The sequence below is a fragment of the Diabrotica undecimpunctata genome, chromosome 6 (assembly GCF_040954645.1).
Source record: "Diabrotica undecimpunctata isolate CICGRU chromosome 6, icDiaUnde3, whole genome shotgun sequence".
Taxonomy (NCBI): Eukaryota; Metazoa; Arthropoda; class Insecta; order Coleoptera; family Chrysomelidae; genus Diabrotica; species Diabrotica undecimpunctata.
The window spans coordinates 54,169,634-54,193,461 of NC_092808.1; the positions used below are offsets into that span (position 1 = coordinate 54,169,634).

The 23,828-nt window shown below is 34.2% G+C and overlaps 1 protein-coding gene across 2 annotated transcripts in view; it reads left to right on the forward strand.

The window, feature by feature from the left end:
* The window catches only part of LOC140443448 (protein-L-histidine N-pros-methyltransferase), a 772,543-nt gene that overhangs the window by 71,112 nt on the left and 677,603 nt on the right, over positions 1-23,828 (forward strand). Inside the window, exon 1 of one of the 2 annotated variants that reach the window (XM_072534712.1) lies at positions 3,932-4,074. The exons of the other annotated variant lie outside the window; for it this stretch is intronic. Within the exon in view, the coding sequence (XP_072390813.1) occupies positions 4,048-4,074 (27 nt within the window). The 5' untranslated portion in view covers positions 3,932-4,047. Of the gene's footprint in view, positions 1-3,931; positions 4,075-23,828 lie in introns of those variants that run through there. 2 annotated transcript variants of the gene reach the window in all.

Genomic DNA, 23,828 nt, shown 5'->3' on the forward strand with positions numbered 1-23,828 from the left:
CTAAAATGAAAAATAAACGAAAACTTCTATTTGAAATGTATACAACATATTTAGTCTTCATCACTTACACCACTGCTGTTATCGTCTAAATCGTTAATCCTTTTAGACTGATGACCAGATTCTGTGAGCAGTTGGTTACAAAAGTTTTGAGCCTGTGTTTTTTTTTCAAATATAGGGTTAAATCTTTAAGGTTTTTTTCCCTGTGGAATATCACAACGCATACTAATTAACGGTTTAAATTGAAACTCTTTCGATATACCACGTTTGTTTCTTATAAGGGGTTTTTCCCAGCTATCTGTATAAGTCTGTGTTACTAAAAGAATGCCAGGTTCATCAACTGAATATACGAACATATGTGCGGTTTTGATTTTCACTAGAGGCCGAACTGATGTAAAAATGGTGATGGTTTGCTCTTCGCATCCTTGATAACGTTTTCCATTATTTAGGCGTTTTGACGGTTTTAAATTTTTTATTATTTTCAATCAATGAAAAATCTTGATCGCAACTTAAAAATGAATGGCCTCGAATAGGAAATACATGTGTGGTAGTGTCAAACATGTGTAAACCATGGACAAGCAGGTACCTTACTAGATTGTAAATATTGGAACAACAATTAATACTTATATTTTGTACTTTTCTTCCAATGGTTTCATCGTAATAGAACATAGCTGTAGTATTATTTTCATTATTGTGCACCATATCTGCCTAGTATAGAAAACTCCATATAGTCAAAGGACAAGCAACTGTCTTCTGGTCTCTGGATCAGCACGTGCTTTTAGTTTATATTTTCTTTTGAGTTCATAAAAGATCTCAGCTTCCCTTGAGTAGAGTTCTTTGTCAAGTCGTATGGATCGTCACAACTCACTAATAGTTTACTTTGATACCGATCGCAAGTACCACTTCTCGGTAAGCCAAATTTAAGATTCAATTCGGTATGGAATATTTTTTAATATACTTTATAAGAAGACTTGACACCGAGTTATACAATATACATTTTTTGCACAGTTAGCATCTCAGGAATATAGTAGGTACTCGGTTTTTTTCTTCTTGAATAATGTTAATCTTCTTGAGTTAATTGTTAGTTATTATAATCATATAATGAAATAAAATGTATTTTAATATACCGTCAGTTGCGCACTAAGCCTAAAAGGCACATGATTATAAATATCATTTATTATTACAGTAGCGCATTAGAACAGAAATGCTTACGTCAGAAAAACATGAAAAGAAATAGCAGTGTAAACCAAAACTTAAAAAAATGGTGAGAATAAACCGATAGAAAAAGCTATCGAACTACCCGACATCAAACCAACCTGTTTAAATCAGAATATCAGAAATTTGGACGTCTTTGGATTTGGTGCAATTCCACATCAGACGAATACTTTTTGCAATACATACCCTGTAATATCCTTTAAACCCTACACATATTTAAACTTGCACTTTCAAGTCAAAATGTCAAATAATGTTTGAACGAATTTATTAAAAAAAACTTTTTAACACAAATATAACTAACGAATTTTAATAACTCTGTGAGCATTATTGTTTCTCAGAACATCCTGGGCAAACTTTAACTTGATGTTCTGCAAGGGTGAATTCACTTTCCTTCAAAATACCCTTGATAGCTTCGTGAAGATATACTGGTAAAATTCGCCAAGTCAATCTTTCTCTAATATAGGGCTGCACGAGTGACAAAGCTAAACTTTTTAACGAAGGGTTCTCCTTGATACGTAGTATTGGTGCCAAAGCTTGTGTATACTATCAACCCTCTCTTTTGTGCTGTTGTAGAACTGTATTACCTCGGGAAATTGAACACTGTTATTTTTATCCGTTTCCTCATGCATGCTGGATAGCAATATAACAGTTTTTTAGTTTTAGCTTTGTATTTCAGCTTTATTCACTTTCATAGTACCTACAATTGTCCTCCGATGTTCTGTTAACAACTTTTGATATGAACTTTTGATCTGAATAGAAGTGAACCAGTTATCAAATGTACAGTTTCTGTTTGTGCCGTGGATGGGCTTGATCATTTCAACTGAATAATATTCTGCAACGGGTATACCTCCAGGAGTTGAACCTTTTCCAGTGTAAACCTTGGCATCTATCATATAAAATATTTTTGCGTCATACATCATTACAATTTTAATGCCATATTTATCAGACTTTGACGGAATGCACAGCTTAAACGGATAGTTTCTTCTGACTGCAAATAGCTGCTCGTCCACAGTGCAATATTCGGATGGGACTTATAAATCCTGACTTCTCTGAAGTAAATGATCAAAGAGAGCTTTAATAGGGGCTAAGCGATCTAATTTATTTCTTTCTTCCCTGCTATTGCGATCCTCAAATCTTAAGCAGTTAGTCAGATACTCAAATCGGGCTTGGGGCATCGTATAGCGAAAATAGTTTACACCTGAATACCTATCAAAATAATTTGTTTATTGTGACATGATTCGTGTTCAGAACTGCTACCAATATTTAGAGCCCAAATAGTGTCTTCAATTCGATTACGGTAGTATGTTTGGTAAAAATGGGTAATACGGCAGCATTCACCAACTCTGCTTGGTCTCCCACCCGCTCACGCTCACTGTTATACTGAGGATGCTGTCTATCTATTTCTTTGTTTTTTTAATCTTGTATCTGTTATATAATGTCATCGTTAAAAAATAAACAGAATGCTTCATACCCTGACTTATATCGAGGTTCATTTTTATTCCCTGGTAGATGAACTACAATATTTTTGCAGCGCGTCTAGTACGATTGATGGGCCTCACAACACTCCATTTTAATTTGTTTTTACCGTAGTCCTGTAGGTACACTAACAACGTTTACCACGTATCCAGAATCTTTCACTCGACTTTTATTTTAACCATCATTTTCCGCTTTATCGATATCTTCCGTTTTTTTTTTCAAATCGTTCCAAACAATGGAACTCATGTTGTTTCAAATACTTTGATTGCCACTTCTGTCCTTGGCCCCAACTAGTACTAGAATTTGGAGCATCCATAATTTTATTCTATAAAAATACGTCTAAGTGAGTATGTAAAATCTACAATAATTGTTATCAACATATAACTGGGATTATGAAATAATATAACTTACCGGAAACATTTATTCAAACGTCTAAATTATAATCACAATTTGTTACACTTGTCCTACCCAGGGGTACTACTGTACTCCAACACGTCTATGTAGCGTGGTGTATCGGGAGCAACTGAACAAAACATACGCTGTGCCGAGCCTAATAGAATTTTAGGAAAGTAAATGGAGGACCGGCGCTAAATCTTTAAAATTTCAAAAATTATAATAAAATTAATTTTACTTAGGTACTCTAATACTTGGGCAGGGTTTAAAGGTTTTAATGTCCCATTGGTACTATATCTTTAATTCCAAGTCTTTACGTCCTCCCCTTTTTATTTCAATAGATTTTGCTTGGATCAAGAGGAAATTATGTACTAGGTTTAAAGAGTCCACATATTTTCCTTTAAGAGTTATTGCACAGACAGACAGACAGGTTTTGTCCGGTCCTTAATTAAAAATATAAAAAGGAAGTGCTGCCTAATCACTAGAGAATTTTTTTTGCAGTGCGCCCAAGTTGGAACTAGTCATATTTCCAATGTTTATCTTTGTCGAATTTGTAATTATGTTAAATCAAATAAAAAACATTTCATTTCATTAGATATCTTAATTTTTAATAATAGTTGACCTTGAACAGTTTTTCATTCTTGAGATAGTGATGTTATTTAATGGGACCTTAATTATTTAATAAAATATTTGAACGCCTTTGTATATAAAACAATATTAGATAAAAATGTAGAACTCACATACAATTTAATTAGATTTGTCATTGTTTAAAATACTTTTATTATCATGATAAGAAAGGTGCACTGTACCTATATGTTATCAACGTTTTATGCTTCCGCATGTAGTTGCTTCTGAGATACCGGATTTTCTACGTCGCGTTGTGTCTATAGTTTGTCTTGTGTTTTCTATCATCAAGTGCCTGTTTTTGGAATCAGTTAAATTAAATAAAAAAAAAACAATTAAAAAATGAGGAGATACAAATTGAGGATTGAGGTAAATAATAATACAGCATTTATTTGTTCATCATGTATTTCTTGACATATAATTGAAAGGTTAGAACGTTAATAAGAACTCCAAAAAATAAGATATATGGAACACAATGTTTTATTTTAATTTTGACAATCTTTCTTCTCAAACCAACAAAGTTTTTCTTCTTACTATTCTTTTCAATCAAAAATAAACCAGTTCTCCAAATACAAAAACACTCTTTATAATCTACCTGAATGAGACACTGAAGAAATAAAGGAGATCATGTTCTGGAATGGGTATAGGGAGGAAACAACCTAGATCTACAGCTGATGACAAAGCGATTAATAAAAGAATACGAGCGATGGAGTCTGAATGAATTTAACCAAAAAGGAAATACATGTGCGTGGGAGGAGTCGAAAACGATAAATTTAACTTAGAAGATGGAAAGGTAATTTCATCATGTTCCGAATATATCTATTTGGGGACAAAGATCGACAGAAATGGAATTGAAATACACATCGAAGAAGAAATTATACAAGGAGAAAAATAATAGGCATACTGAACTCAGTACTTTGGTCTAAAATTATCTTTCGACAGAAAAAGATACAGGTGTATAATAGTATTTTTACAAGCGTTGTACTTTATGGATGTGAAACCTGGCAACGGTATATCCTGAATGATACACGTAACTAATAAAAGAATTAGACAAATCATGAACAGAACAGCCACCATCATACAAGAAAGACAGTAAAAATAGCTTATTTGGTATGGATATATACAGAGAATGACCCACCATTTCCTAACGAAAATAATATTAGATGGGAAACCACCTGAGCGAAAAAACGGAAGAACAAAAGAAATACCTAGCTTAAAGGAGTCCATAACTCAATGTAAGAGAGAGAGATCTGCGACTAGTAGACTGGGCCGAGAGACTTGAATGGAGACTGGGAACCGGAAAGTGCAGGACAATATGAACCTAACATTATTATTACCATTCTTTTGTCGTCGATTTTACTAGTTGTTAATTCGAATATTATTATTTTCCAATATTTGATATTCGGCTATTTGGCTATCATATATCTCAATATGTGTTTTCGGGAAATATTGAACCTAGGTCTTCTTTATTCCCTACGAAGGTCAATGGCAACCATAATTTTCGAGGATTAAAGAGATCTTTCTTTTCACTGGTATCTCTTTAGTTCTATTTTTCATCCTTCTCTACCTAGTGTGTTTCTTAGGATCGCGAATCCATCGCATCTGGATCTTCCTCTTGCCCTGTTGTATTCTCTTAGTTACTAGTATATTATTTTCCTATACAGTCTTGCCTCTTTTTTTCGGATGATATTACCTGCAAATTACCAATCAAATACTCGTAAATGTTCATCAGTAGGAGTATTACAGCCCTTACAATGCCTTGGTCTTCTTATTTTCGTGGCACACTGTTCTGTTCTATTTTTGAGTTTTCCAGTTGGAAGCACCGATCTTCTTAGCATCTTACGTCATATTGTGTATTCACCTGAGCTTAAGTCTACCCCGTTTTCTGGTACTTAGTGGTTTCCCGTTTGTGATTCTTTTTATCATATTAGATTTTAGTGCCTGGGCTATAATGTTCCACGTATTGTTGATAAGTAGTTCTATCTGTGCTTGCATTTTCCTTCTTTATAAACAGCTCCAAAGGTATTACGTAGTATTTTTCTTTTGGTGATAGATTAAAAAGGGTTTATCGGATTTGATTAGGTTTCGTCCTGCTGGTCCAAATGTGAGGACCAAGACTATCAGCGCCATTCTTTTTGGTATGTTGCCTATGCATCCTTCCGCATGTTGGCAATCATCATGGGTATCTTCACTTTGCTAATTTGAAATATGTTATTAAATATACTATTTCCGTCTTCCTCCTGATCCGTTGTTGCCATTTACCTACTCTTGGTGAATCTATTAGAAAAGACCGTAACGTTTTTGGGTTCTTACTATTCGTCATCATCATATAGCCTTCTGAGTTCAATGTAGAACATAGACCTCTCCTAGTTTCTTTCAGTTCTGTCGGTCTCGAGCTTCCTGCAGATTCTTTTGACATCGTCTGTCTAGCGTTCACGGGGTCTACGTCTGCTTCTTGTGTCTGCGTGTGGTCTCCACAATGTCATTTTTTCGGTCCTCCACTTGTCATTCATTCTGGCTATATGGCCCGCCCAGTTCCACTTCAACTATGCTATGCGCTTCATGACATCTGTGGTGCCTGTCCTTCTCATTTACTCGTTTTGAACCCTGGCTCTGAGAGTCCATCCAGGTAACGACTGCTCCATCCTTCTTTACGCCAATCTGAATTTGGTTTCTGTGGACTGGGTTAAGCATAGTGTTTCGGCGGCGTAAGTCATAACTGGAAGCACACATTGATGGAACGTCTTCTTTTTCAAATAATTTGGTATGCTGCTTTTGAAGATGTCTGATAGAGCTAAGTGATTCTTCTTTGCAGTTTAAAAATTTGTTTATCCCTGGCAATTTGGATTTTATGATCTCAGTATTTATATTTATAAAAAAATCTCTTGCGTTGCAGCCGGATTTTGGATTTTTGCTTGGTACCAGCTTTGTCGTGTATAATGTCTCTTTCCAAAATTTATGTTCAAACCAACTTCCTTACAGGAAGCATTTAGCTTAGTAAGCATAGTAAGTAAGCATTTGACGTCCCACATCAATTTTTTAAAAGCAAGTTCCAGAACTGTTGGAAACAATTTGGAAGATAACATGTCTCCTTGTCTGATTCCTTTTTATAGTGTTGCCCAAAGTCGGTCTAGGTCTTGCAGTCTTGGTCTTGTTCTTGCGTTCTTGCAAGACCAAGACCAAGACCGCCTAATTTTCGCAAGACCAAGACTGACCATGCAAGATTTAAGCAAGAACAAGACTAAGCCTGCGAGACTCTTACGTCTTGCAGTTAGGACTGAGTGTGGCTTTAGCGAGTATAGTAGTTCGGGTATATGCTTAATGACTCTATGAGATGCAAAAAAATATGTAATAAAAATTTGAAAAACTGGACTTATGCGCATTACAAACAATACCATAAACATACATACCGAATCAAAATATTTATTAAAAAAACACATTTGACACGTGCTTAGAGGTCATAATTACAATGTAAAAATAAAATATTTTGTACATTCTTTTCCAGCAGACGACTTCTTCGCTCTGAAATTAATTGTCCATATTTTGAGAATAGTCGCCCTCTAATCATAAAAATAATCTTGCATTGCGACGCCGACAGTAATATCGTATCGATATTTTTTTAAATATGTCACCCTAGCTAATAAAAAATATAATTGTTACGGACACCCACTTAATAATTAAATTTTTTCCCATTATAATTTAGTCAGGAATCTAAATAAACAAATCTTATCGGCCTAAGACTATAAATTGTTTCTGCTGAGTGTGCGATGAGATCATTCTCTTAAACAAAATTTGCTGAAAGAGTGCCGCTAATCAAAAGTAATGAGACAAATTAATAACAGATAATGTCGCCTACCGCGTAAACAAAATACCGAAAGTAACTAAACATAAAAACATAGTAGTAACTAACATAACATAACATAAAGTAACATAGTAGTATAAATAGTAGTTACTTTTTCGACATCACTTAACTTCATTCCCAATTGAGCTTTCGTTTTACTCTAATATAATAATTGTTTTTCATCTAATCCTTGTTGTTCCCGGAGTGACAAGTTTACAATTTGACATGAGGGACAAAGATTCAAATATTTCTAGTCGGAGTTATAGATCTAAAAGACCTAAAAGAAAATTTGATGAGTTTTTCGAAATAATTCATGCATCCCAAATTGCTTTGTGTAAATTGCTCCTACATAGAAAGGTTGAAATAAAAATAAACAACAGAAACACGTCAAATTTAAGGAAGCATCTAATATCTTTTCACAAAAAGGAATTACAAATATTACATATATTATGTAACTACTAATTTATTTTGGTAGGTATTTATTAAGTAGGTATCTCCTTAATTTAAAATAACTTCTCTTGATTATATTGCTTTTTTACCTATTCTTTATTTTTTCAAGTTATTTTTTTATATAAAAGTAGAGATAAGATTGGTAAAAACATTTATTTTGCTTTAATAACTGGAATATAGTTTTTTATTTTATCACCTAAAAAATCTGTGCCCTTGATACATGTATGTGGATTTTTTGCCCATCATGTCCATCAATCCCTTTCTAGGCAGAAAATGTTCTTTAAAATACAGGCATGCTTATGTCGTTAATTTGTTTTTTTTTGTGTTTTAACCATGTTTTAGCACATGTAAGCTTAGTAAATGCAAACGTTTATTAAGAAACAGATTGACTTCCGTGGGGCATGGTAGATAGCTGAGTTAGTTACAGCATAGGCACGGATTGCTTAAATCGTGGCTTCAAACCCCACCCGGTGTTAGTTGTTTCTTCTTCTTTAAGTCCCATCTTCTATCGAAGGTTGGAAATCATTATGGCTATGCGGACTCTGTTGACTGCCGCTCTAAAAAGTTCTGCACTACTGCATTCAAACCATTTCCTTAAGTTCTTAAGCCAGGATATTCTTCGTCTTCCCACATTTCGCTTTCCTCGGATTTTGCCTTGCATAATAAGTTATAATAATGCGTATTTTTGCCCTCTCATCACATGTCCTAAGTCTCAAGACTACGTCAGTTGTTTAGACATTTATTAATTTGGTTGGTCTTTATTATTTCTATCTTAATTCAAGCTTAAAATGTAACTTAAGCTTAAAATGTACTTAAAATGTACTGTTTTTCTAAGATCTAAAGTAACGTTTAATAAATAGCAATAGTCTAATGGGTAACTGCAAGACTTGTAAGACTCTTGCTGCAAGACTCTTGCTGCAAGACCAAGACCAAGACCGGGAGTGCAATACCAAGACCAAGACCAAGACCAGGTGTATTGGCGCAAGACCAAGACTGTCTAAGTCTTGTCTTGTTCTTGCATTTGGGCAACACTACCTTTTTGCATCTTTGTGTAGCTTTACGGTCATGGCTGCATTATTATATACGTTAGCGATCGGCTTGAAGTATCGATAATCTATACGACTTCCTTCCAACGCCTCCGTTGCTCTATTAATTTCTGTCGTATCGAGTGCTTCATGAACGTCTGCGAAAGCCAGGACCAATGATCGGTTGTGTTCAGTGGATTTTTCTATTAATTCTTTTATGCAGTGGACGTGGTCGTTAGTGCCAAAGGTTTTCCTAAAACCTACCTGTTCCCTAAGTTGATAAAAATATAATTTTGTTTCCAGTCTATTTGTTATTATTCTTGTAAATAATTTGTACAGGTGGTTTAAAACGTTTTTGGGTTATTAATACTCGAGGTCTGTTGGACCGGCTTTTTGTGTAATAAAATGGTAAGCACATTGTGCCATGTTGTAATCTGCACTTTGGTGCAGATATAAGTTGATTAGTTCCTTTATATTTATTTGATCAAGGTCTGCCTCCTCCTGAATTTGCTGTTTTTATAACTATGTGATCTTCTCCCGGTGCTTTATTTCTTTTTATTTTCTGCAGTGTGTTTCTTATTTCGTCAGTTGATATATCAGGCACAAAATCCGATCCTTGGTTGATTAATCTTTTTTATGAATTTTCCAACTTTTTTGTTAGTTGTTGCTGTAATTGCTCTTAATGCTTTTGTTTACTTCTGTATAATTTTGTATAGAAATCTTCTACTATCTTTAGTTCATTTCATGTGTGTTCGTGATGATATTTCCATCTTTATCCTTTAATTTAGTTATTTCTCTTTTATCATTTGTTAATTGTCTCCTCAGAACTTTGAGGCTCCCGTTATATTCAATCATTTGTTTGATTTGTTTACCTTAATGCTTTTGGTTGTCCAACCTAATAGATTTTTGTATTCTTTTACTTATCTCTCTGAGTTCATAATATTCTGTATGTTTCAGATATTGTAACTTCCGAGTTTTTATTGTCATTTAAATTTTACATTCTTTCGAATAACGAATGCAGTTATTGATTTTATTATGGATTGTTTTATTTCTGTTAAATAAGACCATTATCTATTTAGATTGATGCCGAGATGTGTATAATACTCTACTACTGGAAGTTGAGGATTGGATGTTTACTAATTTTTGTTAATCGTCTAGGTTATCTACAAAAACTATGGTGTCATCTGCATGCTTGATGTTATTTAGCCATTCAGTCAATAATATTCCTTTGATGCACCCTTCCAAAGCAGATTTGCCTTTTGATATCTTTTGATTATTCGTTTGGCTGTTAATATTTTAGTAACGTTGAAACTGAACGACAGTTTTGCAGGTCCAATCTATCTATATATATATATATATATATATATATATATATATATATATATATATATATATATATATATATATATATATATATATATATATATATATATATATATATATATATATATATATATATATATATAGATAGATTGGATATATATATATATATATATATATATAATTTTATCTGTAGAATTATGATTATGGACACATTCCAATTGTTATTAATTTTTCTTCGTCATTTGATTCATTAGAGTAAGAAGAGTATTGATGATGATCATTTCTCTACTTTGAGCCTTTTAACACTAATGCCATCTTGTCCAGATATTTTATTATTTTCATATCATTCAATTCTCTCTGTATTTAAATTTTGACAATTTTCGTTTGAGTATCAGAATTTTTGAATTCAAATTCAAAACTGCGATTTAATGTTACTACAAAAAAAAGTAATGTATAGAAATTGCACTTATCTTTTGAGTACAACTAGTCTGCGACCCCCTTCTACTCTTTAGATCCTATTAAAAATGTACAAGTATGCGTGAATTTCTCGGTAACTGTAGATGCTATGAAATATAAATGCAGTTTAAAAAAGCAGCTGCTGCTGTGTTAAATGTTAGATGTTGGATTTTGAAGTAAAAAATTTATATGCGTTGCGGCTTTTTATACAAGTTTTATTGCTTACACCTGAGACGTTGCCACAATACTGTTAAATATAAAATAATAAAAAATTACACCTTAAAATCGTGTAAATCGCTATTAAGCTATTTATTTCTAAATTATAATGAAATATTAGTTATCTAAACGATGGATGAAAGCTATGAATTTTATTGTTCCATTCATCTTTTACAAATTGTCCCTAACTGTAAGTACTGTTAAACTGTATCTGGATTAATGATCTAATCTTGATTTAACACTAGATGTAAATTCGTGTAAATAAAGATATTTTATACATATCTATGCAAAGAGCCATTTACTATCAGATAGAAATTGAAAATTTGTGTAAAAATACCAATATATGTGCATTTCCTCACAATCTTAGTGTATCAGCATCTTTTAATTCTTCTCCTTCCTCTATATCAGCAATTTTGCTTGTTTATTGGCGGATTGTTGCCTCTACGGAAGATTGTCGTGATTCTATCACGTGGTGATATGTTTCTTGATATTTTAAGGGCTCTTGCGTCCACCATTCTTCTGATGTGATTGTTCTATATTATTCCTTATTCTCTTTATTACAAAATGAAGAACTGAAAATAAGCAGATGGAACATAAGAACGATGTTGGCATCAAAGCGCCAATTAATAAACAGTTACAGGTTAAATAACTTTATATTTAAATTATTTTCTTAAACAATTTCCGGAGATTAAATGGAAACGTCAAAAACAAACGTAAAATATAAATTTTATTTCAATCACTTGTGGTTTAACTCCAGATGGTCCAGTCGTCAGATATTTGACCTCTAAAAAGCATACAAACAAGCTGAATTTGCTGAGAATGTCAATTGCGGGATACCAAAAAAGATGAAAAAAAGTTTGCATCTCCCCTTCTCGTAGGGGAGAAACGGAAAGTATCGATTTACCAAGAATATGTACGCCGTAACAAAAAATGTTTCAAACAGGAAATGTAGCTGAAATAATTTTGAACAAAAATATGGAGGGGGTCCAAAATGTTTATCAAAAAGAAACCATGGTAATCGCTAAAATAGTGAATATTAAGACAAAATTTTCAATATTTCAAGAAAACTCAATATTTTTGGAGTTATTCGTGACTGAAAGTTAGAAATTCTAAGGCAAAAAGCATGTTTTCAAACGGTTTTTCGCGAATAACTCCCAAACTTTTACATTTTATTAAGAAAACTGTTAGGATATAAAATGAAGCTTATAAAAAACAGAGATTCGTTTTTTTATTATTATCGTAAACTTAATACTAACAAAGTTAGGATTTTTGGTAAGTAGACTTTTATTTATCAAATAACAGATCCAAACGTATGATGTTGAATAACCGGAAAAAGGTTAAATAAGTTTTACATGGAAAACTTATAACAAATGTTTTAAAGATCTGAAAAAAATCTTTATAATGATCACTGCAATTTGGATAAAAATTAACGTAAGCTGTAACTAAAATAAAGTCTGCTAATATTTTTTGTGACACAAAAAGTAACACACCCCAGTCAAAACCACCCTGGTTGAAACTATTTTTAGTTCACGTACAATGTGCTCCACTTATATACAAACAATACATTCTAGAAGTTTAACTGGTTTAAAAGATGTAGTTTTGAAAAAATGCTCCGTCACTTTCATTTACCAGTCGTAGTAGATTTTCCATTGTTAGAGTTTAATCTTCAAAACCTATAACATTAAATTTCGATTTTGAGTTTTGGCATCAAATATGAGCGATTTGAAATATGCCTAAAAAACGCAGAATTTAAACTTTTACCCTACAAACGATCGCAGATCACAGGAAAGGTCTTCACGAAACAACTAAGCCAAATATATTAAAAACAACAAGAGCCAAAAAAAGCACTTACACAGTGGTGTATGCAAACTTGAATGTGGCGACTGACCAAAAACTTACATCGGCCAAACTGGTATAACTTTTAACAAACGGATAACAGAGCACAAAAGGGCTTTCAATAATAGAAAAACAGATTCTACGTATGCACTTCACCATCTAGACCGTAATCGTTCGTTGATGACCAATTTAAAATTCGTGACATTCAAAATAAAGGCCTTAAGCTATCTTTATTAGAATCTATTGAAATTAAAAAATTAAAAAATACAGACATAACGAACAGTTTTCCCCTCCTCTACTTATTTATTTGAAGACTATAAAGAGGAAGTGATGAGGAATGAGGAATATGAGAGGTAATTATGAGCAGGGAGCTTTAAGAAACTTAGACCAAATTATGGAAAAATATACAATAGATATCCTTGCCCTGCAAGAAACGAAAAAATTTGGGAAATAAAATAATAAAAATAGGAAAGAGCATACTGTTCAAGAGTGGGGGGACCAAGAGATATTTTGGAGTGGGATTCATGGTGTCGGAGAAAGTAAACAAAGTAGTTGTAAATTTTCAACCAATATCAGACAGAATATGTTACTTGAGAGTAAGAGGAAAGTATAGGAAGATAAGTAACATTAATGTACATGCGCCCACTGAAGATAAAGACTTAGAAACGAAAACACAGTTCTACGAAAAGCTAAGCACCCTAATAGGGAGTATACAGAAATACGATATAAAGATAATCATTGGTGACATGAATGCGAAAGTCGGAAAAGAGGAAATATATAGAGGAATAACAGGAGGATGAAGTTTACACAAGGAATCAAATGCAAATGGGAAAAAGTTAATATAATTTGCTACAGAGAACAAAATGAAGATAACAAGCCCAGGGTTTGACCACAAAGACATTCATAAGGTAACATGGACTTCTCCCAATGGAAAAATATAAAAATCAGATAGATCATCTCCTAATTGAAAGCAAACATGATATGGCAATAATCAGTTGCTGGAGTTGCAGAGGGGCAGATACCAACAGTGACCATACACTAATAATAGCAAAACTAAAACAAGAACTACCAATAATACCAGAACCTGTTAGAAATAGATTAAATTATCAATTAGAGCGCCTTCAAGAGTAGCAGGTTGTAAACAAACTAGAGGAAGAAATAAATAAAAAACTAGAGAATCCAGTCAAACAGGATACAGATGAAGAGTGACAGACCGTACAGACAGCCATGTCGGAAGCAGCGGAAATAAGAGACTTAAAAAATACCAAAAGTGCAGGAGAAAGTCGTATCCCAGCTCAGATTTTTAAGGAGGGTAGATATGTAGTAATAGATTTATAAGCTATTACTCTCATCATCCAAATAAGATGAAAATGAACCTTATAGCAGGATTAAAAGAACGTGTTTTAAAACTTTCTCATCCAGATTATCTACACGATCTTCAATTGTTAAAAAATATTCTAATTGAAAACTCTTATCCTCCAGATATGCTACATAGGATGCTTTTTTCTAATATTGGTAATATAAATAACTTAACACCATTTTTGCTAAATCTCAAAACATTGTATCTAACAATCAGAACATCTATTATCATTCACTACCTTTTATACCATCCTTAACACCTAAATTAATACAAACACTAAAGGTTATTGACAATATAAAAATAGCAACAAAGAACATCAAAACTATTTCATCTTTATATTCCAAAACTAAATATCCTATAGACAAATTTGAAAAAACGAATTTAGTATACAGCATTAGTTGTACTCAGTGTGAGGCTGAATTTGTTGGTGAGACCGGAAGAAATCTTTCAAATCGCATTATTTCTCACAAAAGTGATTGCAGAATTAAAAAACCATCTTGTGCTTTGGCAGAGCATGTAATCGATAAAGACCATATTATGGATTTTGATAACATTAAAATTTTATGTACCTAGTGAAAGTAATAAATTTAAAAGGACTTTTTTGGAAAGGGTTTGTATTGGCAAAAGTGATAATAATTTAAACAAAAGATCAGAAATTCAAAATCTAAGCAAAATTTATAATTATATTCTTTCTTTATGATTTATATATAAAACTTGTAAAATGTCATATTTAATTCTCCATATATCTGTTACATTTTTTCAGACATCTGTCAACGGTAAATAAATCTTCTTCTTTTTTGTTACTAAACAAAAAATAATGTTTAAACGAAATTTTATTTTTGGCAATATAATTGTCAAAAATAAAAATTTTAAGTTGGCATTTATGCCATTAAGGCTTATTTGTAATTGGTTGCTATTTTAACTTATTTATAAATTCAATTGAGGGGCTGAGAGGAAAAGTGGTACAAGTGACATTTTGTATAAAAGTGAGATATGTGCATGAGTGGCTAGAGGATGTTGAGATTTATTAATATAAAAATGGTACAAGTACAAAACACACTACAGTACGGACATCTGTATGTGAGAAGTAAAAGCTCTCACCAATTTCTGGTAATGGTTTTCTGTATAAGTGGTCCAAGGTTACATGTCCCACTTTTGTTCTAAACCTTATGTAGTTGTTTGTGACAGCCACGTTTTAAAAGTGTGCAGGAATATTAATACAATTTGTGAAATAGCCTTAAAATAATGCAAGGTAAGTCTTCAATGCGTTTTATATTTTTTCAATTGTTATTTTATAGGGTTATTTTATTTATCTATGTCTTCAAAAAGTAGTAGTTGAAAGAAACTTATAGCATAACCTTAAAATGTTTCTTTTTTGTTTCAGAATCTGACAGTTATTCGGAATATGACGATTCAGAAGAGGACAGAAACTATAATCCAATAGAAGAAAGTAGTAGCGATAGTAATCATGATCTACAAAACATTGCAGATGTTCATTTAAACAAGTCATTAAAGAAAAAGGGCAAAAAACGTTTGAGATATAGCGATTTAGATAAGAGGCAAGTAAGAAAACGAAAAAGAAATGCAGGTGAGGAATACGTAGGCTATAAAAACAAGTTAGTAAAAGCAAGAAGTTTGCAAAATTATATACATACTTGCAGATTTCAGTGTCAAAAATTCACCGATGAAGAAAGACAGGAAATATTTAACCAATTCTGGGGTCTAGGAAATTGGAATCTGCAGAATGCATTCATTACGTCTTGTACAGAGATCGCTTTGCCCAAACGACGACGTACAGAAGCTGTTACTAATAAAGGAAAGAGCGTTACTATCAAACTAAAAAATATGAGAGTTTGCAAAATGTTTTTCTTAAAAACTTTGGATATCAGCAATGGACGTTATTCGAGAATTTTAAATGGGATATCTGACGTTGGAATCACCGCTGTTGATAAAAGAGGAAGAGCTCCATGTCCTAATAAACTATCACAGGATGTAATTGATAAGGTAAAACGACATATTGATATGTTTCCAAAATATACCAGTCATTACACCAGACATTACAATCCCCGTAGACGGTACCTTCCTTCATTTTTGACCATAAGAAAAATGTATAAGTGTTACCTAGAGCATTGTCAAGAAAATAACGAAGCTCCTGTCAAGGAATGGTTCTACAGGAGAGTGTTTAATACCAAATTTAATCTAAGTTTTCATCATCCCTTGTCCGATACTTGTAATAAGTGCGATAAGTTCGAAACATCAATAAAATCGTGCACAAGTGAGTCAGATAAAAAGAAAATAATGTGCGAGAGAGAGCTTCATCACCGAAAAGCCGAATCGGGAATACAAGCCAAAAAAGAGGCAAAAATAGTGGCTGAAACTTCAAGGAATGAAGAAGTGGTATCAGTTTGTTTCGATCTACAAAAAACTTTACCTACACCAGCACTTACAACCAACAAAGTGTTTTATATGCGAGTATTATGGACATATAATTTTGGAGTCCATAATTTGGGCAAGAAATGTGCTTCAATGTATATGTGGGATGAATCGGTAGCATCCAGAGGCTCTATGGAAGTTTCTTCATGTCTTTGGAAATTTATTGCTGGTCTTAATCAAAATACACGACATCTTATTGCATTTAGTGATTCTTGTTCGGGACAAAATAAGAATAAAAATATTGTGAAATTTTTTATGTATGTGGTTAAAGAAACTCAGCTAGAAATAATAGACCACAAATTCCTTGAACCGGGACATACCTTCATGGAATGCGATGAAGATTTCGGAGTCATTGAAAAGTACAAAAAGCAAGTACCTTATATTTTTGTACCCAGTGAGTGGATGAATGCTGTGAGAAACAGTTCTAAGAAGTTTAAATGTGAAGAAATGAAGATGGAGCACTTCATTTCACTCGAAAACTTCAACGAGTACGTGCAGGAAAATATTAAAAAGGATGATGAGAATAATCAGATAAAATGGAGAGAAATAAAATGGATTCGGTTTGAGAAGAAAGACCCATTTACTATGAAATTCAAGTACACTCTCAATGAAGAGACTGAATTTATAACTGTTAACTGTATGAAGAAGATGCGTGGAAGACCACCTCAGAATATTAGTCTTAGCCAACTGAATAGTTCACCCATGAGTCTGAAGTATGAAAAATGGAAGAATTTACAAGACCTACTATGCTTTGTGCCACCAATTTACCATCAATTTTACAATCAGCTCAATCACACTGCGAAGAAGGGAAAACAAGGTCAGAAAAAGAAGCCAATGCAACCTGAAGAAAGAAAAGAGAAGGACAATGAAGATGACGATGAGGTAGACGACAATGATAAAATACTTTTGAGCGACTATGATGATGAGGAAGATATTTAGCTCAGTTGGTAGCACGTCTATATAATATCATTTCGTTATTATTTTTATGCATTTTTTGTTCCTGTATTTTTGTGCAATATACATTTTGTTTTCGTATCTAATGTAGCTTCTTAAATAAATGTTCAAAAAATTACGTGTATTTCTTTTATAAAAGATATTATTTATTTATTTACTCATGGTAATATTTACTTGTACCATTTTTACTCTAAACAACAAAAATGGTACATGTACATTTTGTAAAAAATGTTTCAAAAAAACTAAATGTATATGATTGTAAAAACTGCACATGAAAACATTAAGAACTTACTAATAATAATATCTTGATTAGATTTTAAAATTTTGTTTGGTCTTTTTGTGCCACTACTTAAACTTTAACTCTCATTTTCTCAAAACTATCTAAATGTCACTTGTACCACTTTTCCTCTCAGCCCCTCAATTATTTTTGTATTTAAAAAAATGTTTTCAAAATTATAGTAAAAATTTTCAGAGAAGCATTTATTAGATTAGGACATTTTTATATTAATTATTTTTAAGATGTATTAGCAGCAATTTTTATTTACTAATTTAATTTTTATTTGGTAAGTTAACAAAAATTGTTTTTTCTTTCTAGTTCAACCTTGTAAGATATTTTGTCTTTTTTAGCTCTTGATAATAATTGTAAACACAATTGAAAGCTCGAGATATAAAAAAATAGTTAACCAATAGCCCTTTTACTGACTCCAACCCATCCAAAACAGTTATATATTTTTTCCAAACGAGTCAAGTACTTCTGTTTTCTCATATATATATATATATATATATATATATATATATATATATATATATATATATATATATATATATATATATATATATATAAACAAGTATATGATATAATTCAATATTGGGTTTAACAAAAAATGCATAAATATATACCTCACTTAATAAAAAATAATACATGTATTCTACACTGACTACATTTTTAACATCGTGACGTAAACTAACGTAAGATATAAAATAGACCGCTTGACGCCATTTGTTTGGTAAGCCAGAATGTTCGATACGCCTACCTAGTTCCAAATCTAAAATATTCCACATGATGGAAAATTTTTCGTCGTATCACCTATTGCCAGCCTTCGTGTACATATTGGCATATTAAGCTGATCTGGTCGATCTCCGGTATATTCTGCTCTTCTTTCCGGCACTCCTGTCTCTCGTTTGCATCCGGGGATGCATTCCGGGAACCTGTTTGTCGCTTCTCTCGATACTGAAAAAAAAGACAAAATACATATATGGATTTTATCATTGAATTTTGTTGACTTAAGGAACTTTTCTAGTGTTATACTTTTGATTTTAGGTTATTTGAAATAGTGAAAATGATGCAAAAGTCGTGCATTGTTTCTTTCTGTTATACATATAAATATTTGATATTTAAAGAGAATTTAGTTAATATACGACTTAAATTTAAAATTAAATTTAAACTTAAATTTAAATTTACAATTATGTTTGTCACATTATGCAAATGTTAAATTTAATTAAGTGATATGCTCCTATTAAAAATTATCTTTTTAACCTAAAATTTTTCTTACCACAATGAAATTTATATAGTCATAGTATTTACAACTCATCATTTTTATATCAATAATCGGAAAGCTGTTTGGCTTATTTTTTTAGGCTAAAACTATGTTGTCTACTTGTATGTTTGTATGTTCATATATTGAACTACTTATCATCATCAAGTCTCCAACGTCACTGCTGATCATAGGCCATGCAACATGCTTTTACACTTAGTCCGATTTTGCGCCATCTGAATTCAATTTGTAGTCACTATTTTTATGTCATAGGTCCATCTCGTCGGGGTGCTAACCTCTATTTCTGTGAGCTTCTATTAGGGGTCCTCATTCCAAAATTATTTTCGTCTACCAATAACTAACTGCTCTTGCTACATGGGCAGCCCAGTTTCAATTTAGTGTTGATATTTTTGCACGAACTCGTGAGCAACCAAACCACTTGTGGTAAATGGGCGACTTAAAGAGAAAGCCAAACATAGAAGCTTCAAAGTAGAAAATCGATGAATTTAGGGACATGGAACGTCAGAGGACTTCTCCAAACTGGAAAACTTCAAATAGCCGAGAAAAATCTAATAAGGCAAAATATAAACACATGTGATCTAGCAGAAACACACTGGAGAGATCAAGGACATTTTAAAACAAAAAACCCCACTATATACGTATTAGGATATGAAAACACAGGATATAATAGAGTAGTCATACTTAGAAACAATAGAACATCGAAATATATCAGGCAATATAAAACAATAAACGATAGATTTCTAAAAATAACATTAGAAGCAAAACCAGAAAATTTCCATGTCTTTTAGGTATTGTTATGTTATTTATTTCAATGTCTATTTAATTTATAATGTCTTGTTCTTATCTTAATTCATTAAAAGGCACAATAATTTATATCAATTTATTTAAACGAATAATACACATAATTTATTTAGGCGAGCGTAACAACAATATCGCGAGCGCGAATCTTCTTTATTAACTGTCCCTCCATAACCAAAATTCCTCTATAAATATAAAGTCCTGTTATTCGAGAATGAAAACAGTTGTTTCTCGAAACACATCGAACATAGACCGCTGTTTTGCTGAAAGGCCTTCTAGACAGAGCGGCGAATTGTTCTCAGAACCGGTATGGTTAAATCGGCTTGTCTCCAGAAGGTTCGAATTGTTGTTTTTATTACAAAGGGGGACCCATCGTGTGTCAGGTAGGCATTACCTAAAAAATACGTGAATGAATGAAAATATTAGTAATAAATATATTTACGGTTTTGGGTCAGAATTTATCGTAACATTGCCCCCCTCTTAAAAGATTGTTCCTCCTGGAACCTTGTCAGGACTGGAACCGGAACGGTATGCTGGTATCGGCAACTGGACCCTCTTTTACAACTTCCAGTTGTATAAAAATGACAAGGGACGGTTTTCTCTCCGCACCAGTAACTATGCGGATTGCAACAGACTAACACCTGGACTTCGGTGTCTTTAAAGATCTCTTCCACCATATTTCGGATAACCCTCCAATCTAATTGGCGGCACTCCAACTTTGGCATGGCTAACTTTTGCACGTCGGACTCTAGTACGTGCTCTCTCAATTGAAGTAAGGCTTCCCATACATCTCGGTAGGTAGGTTGGTCACGGGCAGTGTCTTTTGTTACCAAGTAGAAAAGGTAACGTGATGCATCTTGGAGTTTCAAGGTTTTACCGGGAGCTGGCACCTGGCATTGCAGTTCTGCAACTCGACCAAACTTCCTTCGAAAGACGGATGCCAACCCTGGTGCGTCTTTGATACTGGCCGGGATGGTAAGGGCCAGCGAGTAGTCATCGGGGAGCGCGAGTAGATCTTGCTTTTCTTCAGTGGTAACACCATGTCTCGCTTTACCGGTACCTCCATAGGCACCCATGAATTCCTCAAACGTGAGGTCAGACACGTCTTGGACTTGGTTTACTTCCACTTCTTCATCTACTTCGTGGTCACCTTCGAAAGACGCCAGCCGGTTATGGTGTACTATCATCGGCTTTCCCCTCAGAATCTTGTTTATTCGGTAGATGACATCGTTGATCTTCTCCATGATGAGGTATGGACCTTCCCAAAACTGCTGCAATTTGGGAGAACAACCTTTCCGCTTCTTGGGATTATACAGCCAGACTTTGTCGTTCTTCTTAAAGCAACCCTTTTCGGCTTGTGTATCGTACCGTTTCTTCATTCGGTCGCTAGCGATCTGAAGGTGGGAACGGACCAACTCATGTACATCGTCCATTCTTCTTCGTAATTCGATCACATAATCTTCACCTGCTACATCTTCTCCAGGTCGACACCCAAACTCTAGATCACAAGGTAGTCGCATTTCGCGTCCGAATAGGACTTTGGCTGGTGTCTGGCCTGTTGATTCGTTAACAGCAGATCTGTAGGCCATTGTGAAGAACGGAAGGTATTGGTCCCAGTCTCGCTGATGATCGGACACCATCTTTGTCAAATACTTGCCAACTGTCCTATTCATTCGTTCTACCATACCATCCGATTGCGGATGATACGCGGTAGTTCTTGTTTTCTTCATGCCTAGTCTATCACATATTCCTTGGAATAGATCGCTTTCGAAGTTCCTGCCTTGGTCACTATGGATCTCCAAAGGCACTCCAAATCGGCTGATATATTCTTGGATCAACTTATCTGCAACGGTGGCGGCCTTCTGGTCGGGAAGTGCGTAAATCTCGACCCACTTAATGAAGTAATCCATTACTACCAGCATGTACTTGCCTCCCTTTTCACTTTCTGGAAATGGCCCAGCGATGTCCAAAGCTATTCTTTCAAACGGGCTTCCAACATTATATTGTCTCATAGGAGCTCTCCTTTTTCGGTAAGGCCCGTTACTCGTGGCACAAATAGTACATTTCTTACACCAGTCTTTTACATCGTCGGAACTGTTCATCCAATAAAACCGTTCCCGAATTCGCTGAAGGGTTTTCCTTACACCAAAATGCCCTCCCGATGGACTGTCGTGTAACTGACGAAGCACTTCGGCTATTCTGCTCTTTGGGATCACCAACTGTCTTCTCTTCTCTGAACCGTCATCATTTTCCAGGACTCGTTTGAGCAAGCCATCTTCGATGATAAATGAGTCCCACTGGGCCCAATACGTCTTAACTACTGAGCATAGGTTTGATATTTCCTGCCAAGGTGGTCGACGGTTTTCCTCTTTCCATTTTCGGATTTTCTGTATAACTGGATCTCTCTCTTGTTCTTCCCTTATCTTAGTAGGCGTCCAGTCGTCGTTGACAATCGTCGTTCTTAGCACTGCTGCTTCCTTGGATTCCGTTTTGTTGCAGTGGGAACACTCTGCTGGGCATGGCCTTCTGGAAAGAGAATCAGCGTTTCTGTGGCTAACTCCGGCCCGGTGCTCAATCTTAAAATCGTATTCTTGGAGTCGTTCGATCCACCTGGCTATCTGACCCTCTGGATTCTTAAACTGCATCAACCACTTAAGGGCGGCATGGTCGGTTCGGATTAGAAACTTTCTGCCATAGAGGTATTGGTAGAAGTGCTCTACTGATTTAACTACTGCTAGAAGTTCTCTTCTCGTGACGCAATAATTCCGCTCAGGTTTTGAAAGGACTTTACTAAAATATCCGAGGACTCGTTCCTGTCCTCCTTGAATCTGAGACAGCACTCCTCCAATTCCCACGTTACTTGCATCCGTATCTAAGATGAACTCTCCTTCTGGCAGTGGATACCCCAAAATTGGTGCTGTTATTAAATGCTTTTTCAACGTTTCAAAGGCATTTTGGCAGTCTATATCTCAGCGGTATTCTCTTGCTTCCTCTGTAAGTCGCGTTAATGGCTTAGCGATATCTGCAAACTTCTTAATAAACCTCGGGTAGTAAGTACATAGTCCAAGAAAACTTCTCACTTGATGTTTGTCAGTTGGTTTTGGCCATTCCTTAATGGAATCGATTTTTCCCTTATCCACGGCCACTCCTTCTTTACTGACTATATGACCCAGATAATTGACTTTACCTTGAAATAGCTGGCACTTCTTGGGGTTTAGCATCAATTGGGCAGCTTTATGTCGATTAAAAACGTTTTCTAAATTCCTCAAATGATCTTCGAATGTCTCCCCCAAGACGATTATGTCATCTAAATAAACCAGGCATGTTTTCCAAGATAACCCTCTCAACACATTTTCCATAAGCCTCTCAAATGTCGCAGGAGCATTACAAAGTCCAAATGGCATAACGTTGAATTGCCACAATCCAGATCCTGTGGTGAAGGCTCTTTTCTTTATCGACTGGGTCCATTTCTACCTGCCAGTATCCAGACTTCAAATCTAAAGTAGAAAACAATTTACTTCCAGCCAATGTGTCCAATGTGTCATCGATCCGAGGCAGAGGATAACTATCTTTCTTGGTAACGTTGTTCAGCAAACGGTAATCCACACAGAACCTCGTCGTTCCGTCTTTCTTCTTAACCAGGACCACCGGAGAGACCCATGGACTCGTAGAAGGTTCTATCACCCCGTCTTTCTTCATTTCCTGAACAATCGTTTTAGCTTCCTCTCTCTTCGCCTGTGGTAATCGTCGAGCTGTTTGACGAATTGGCTTAGCATTACCAGTATCAATTTTATGCTTAACAACGGTAGTTCTTCCCGTCTTTCCTCCTTTCGGTACGAAAATATCACGATACTGCCGAAGAAATTCCCTTAATT